At 36.4% G+C, this 2,681-nt stretch overlaps 1 protein-coding gene across 1 annotated transcript; it reads left to right on the forward strand.

Moving 5' to 3' along the window:
* Positions 1 to 1,133: 1,133 nt before the first annotated feature.
* On the forward strand, positions 1,134 to 2,438 carry LOC134228822 (uncharacterized). Its single transcript, XM_062710528.1, has one exon. It carries the CDS (start codon positions 1,134 to 1,136, stop codon positions 2,436 to 2,438), a length of 1,305 nt encoding a protein of 434 aa, XP_062566512.1.
* Positions 2,439 to 2,681: the final 243 nt, after the last annotated feature.

The following is a 2,681-nucleotide window of genomic DNA, read 5'->3' on the forward strand; positions in this document are numbered from 1 at the left end:
TAGCAAGTATGCAAGCCGATCTAACATCTAATTTTAATTAGATTGCCGACGCCTATGCATATTTTTAATATGGAGGATGGAAACATGTAGAAATTCTGTTTTCTAATTACATTTTTTCAAACCGTGACACTCATAATCCCTTATATACCCCCTCCTCTTACTTAGCACATGCGCGGGTCTATCCCCCTCTTCTCTTAATTTTGAGGCGAAGTTATTACATGTAAAAATGTACATTTAATTTTATTGATTTAGGACTCGGCTAAAATAAAAACGCGTTTTTACATGTCAGATAAGGTGTTTTCAAGAGTAATTTAGAATACATGTATGTAAGTAATCCAATCTTTGGCCCATAAGGGATAAAAAACACAAGTAACAAAATAAAGAGTAAAATTTTTGATTGGGAGTCGAACAAGTTATGAAGTAATGATGACTGTGATAGTAGATTTAATAAGTTATATGCCATGCAAATTAACATGAAAGGGGAAGAAAATTAAATGGTATTTTGTGGTAATAAATATCAATAATATAGACTATTTTATTGTTGTTTTCACGAAGAATAAACTTTTTGTCTTTTAAGACAGAAATGAATGTAAACATTATCATTTAAATTTTATTTGAAGAACTGTAGGCCTACCTGAAGCATCCTGAGAATTTTAGATATACACCCATGTCTTTTTTCACGTTAATTCGTGAATTCAGGAAATGGTAGAATTGATTTAAGAACAGGGGTATTAATAAGCATCTATGTGCAAACCCCCCCCCCCCCCCCCCAGCCCCATTTTGTTTGTCAATTGTAAATTTCGAAAGGCTTATTTTATTCTTTTAATATTTTCAAAATTACGGATTTCTACAGCCCCTTTCGTCTATACAAATAATGTACGATATGTTAGTAAATAAAATATTATCTTCAGTACTAAGTGCTCTTTCTTTCCAGAATTATCGTTCCACTATAGGCCCTATACATGCACCCTCTGGTAAGGGATTGTCTGAGATTTGTTTCTTGTTCTTGCTATTTCTGGTGTGATTTTTTAAGAAATATATTATGTTTTTTGATCAGTAATAATCAGTACGGATATAGTAAAACACCTGTGAGACCTGCAGCAGAACTTATACCGATTGTGACAACAAGACCCATGGAGTTAGTTTGCATAGATTTTCTGAGTTTAGAACAATCCAAAGGAGGCTTCGAGAGTATTTTAGTCATAACGGATCACTTTACCAGATTCGCTCAAGCCATTCCATGTAAAAATCAAACTGCTCATACTACAGCTAAAACTTTATTTGATAACTTCTTTCTACATTACAGCTTTCCTGAGAAATTACACAGTGACCAAGGACGTAACTTTGAGTCAAAAGTAATCCAAGAACTCTGCAAACTCCTAGGAATAAAGAAAACAAGGACTACGCCGTACCACCCGATGGGAAATGGCTCAGCTGAGCGATTCAACCAAACACTCATCAAAATGCTCTCAACACTCAACGAGAAGCAGAAGTCAGACTGGAAATCCCATGTTGCTCCACTTGTTCAAGCCTACAATGTGACCAGAAATGATGCAACGGGATACACTCCACACTACCTGATGTTCGGTTGGCATCCTAAGCTTCCCATAGATGTATTCTTTGGTATGGACTTGGAACACGAGAAAGGAGATCACCATGGTTATGTTGAGAAACTTAAGGACAGGATGGTGTCAGCATATAGACATGCCTCTCAAGAAGCTAGGAGAATATCTGACAAGAACAAGAATAAGTATGACCAGAGAGTGAGGTTCTGTAAGCTGGAGATTGGAGACAGAGTCCTTGTGCGGAAAGTAGGATTAAAGGGAAAGAATAAACTAGCAGACAGATGGGATTCAGAAGTTTATGTTATCACAGAAATTCCCAATCCCGAGATCCCTGTTTTCAGAGTGAAGAGTACATCAGGACGAGCCACAAAGACACTGCACAGAAATATGCTGCTACCATTTAACCAGATACCAGCATGTGACATTGATGAACCTGTTGTTTATAGGACACCTGTGACAAGGAGGAACAAGAAGCCTAAGAATTCTGATGAACTTCCGGAGTCCGATTCTGAGAGTTCGGATGATGAAGTAACAATTGAAGTGAAATCAAGGATACCCAGAAATAGAGATGAGTTCAGCAAAGAATCATCAGATCAACACAGTGTATCAAGATCTAAAGTTTCTAGTGTATCAGATGGTACTAATCAAAATATTTCTTCATTTCAGAATTCAAGTCCTTCCTTTCAGAGTGTGAGTTCTCCCAGACAGTCAGGTTACACCAGTGAGTCAGACAGCAGTAGTACCAGAGCTTCTGTGAGCGGTCCACATAGTCAGTTTATTTCAGACCAATCACAGTCGCCTTTACCGATTTTGCCGAGACGGTCGACCAGAATGAAAAAATTCCCAGATCGGTATGGGGAATGGATAATGTAAACGGTTTTTTATGATATTGCTTTATGCCGAGAACCGATTTTTATGCTGAAAACTGCTTTTATGCCGAAATGTTTTTATGATGCAGTTTACCCGGGATTTTAATAAATTAAAATAAAAATTTAAAAAAAAAAAAATATTATAATAATGACCATATTCATTATTCCCCTAATCCTTAAACTCATTGTATATAATAATTTGTGTCTAGTGTTTATGGGATTAGCTCTTAAAAGTTGTAAAACTTTA

The sequence above is a fragment of the Saccostrea cucullata genome, unplaced genomic scaffold, assembly GCF_032062105.1.
Source record: "Saccostrea cucullata isolate Sc308-1 unplaced genomic scaffold, CSIRO_AGI_Scuc_v1 ctg5456, whole genome shotgun sequence".
Taxonomy (NCBI): Eukaryota; Metazoa; Mollusca; class Bivalvia; order Ostreida; family Ostreidae; genus Saccostrea; species Saccostrea cuccullata.

Excerpts from the sequence above, each read along its gene's own strand:
- LOC134228822 (XM_062710528.1), top strand. The coding sequence starts at position 1,134 with ATGGAGTTAGTTTGCATAGATTTTCTGAGTTTAGAACAATCCAAAGGA.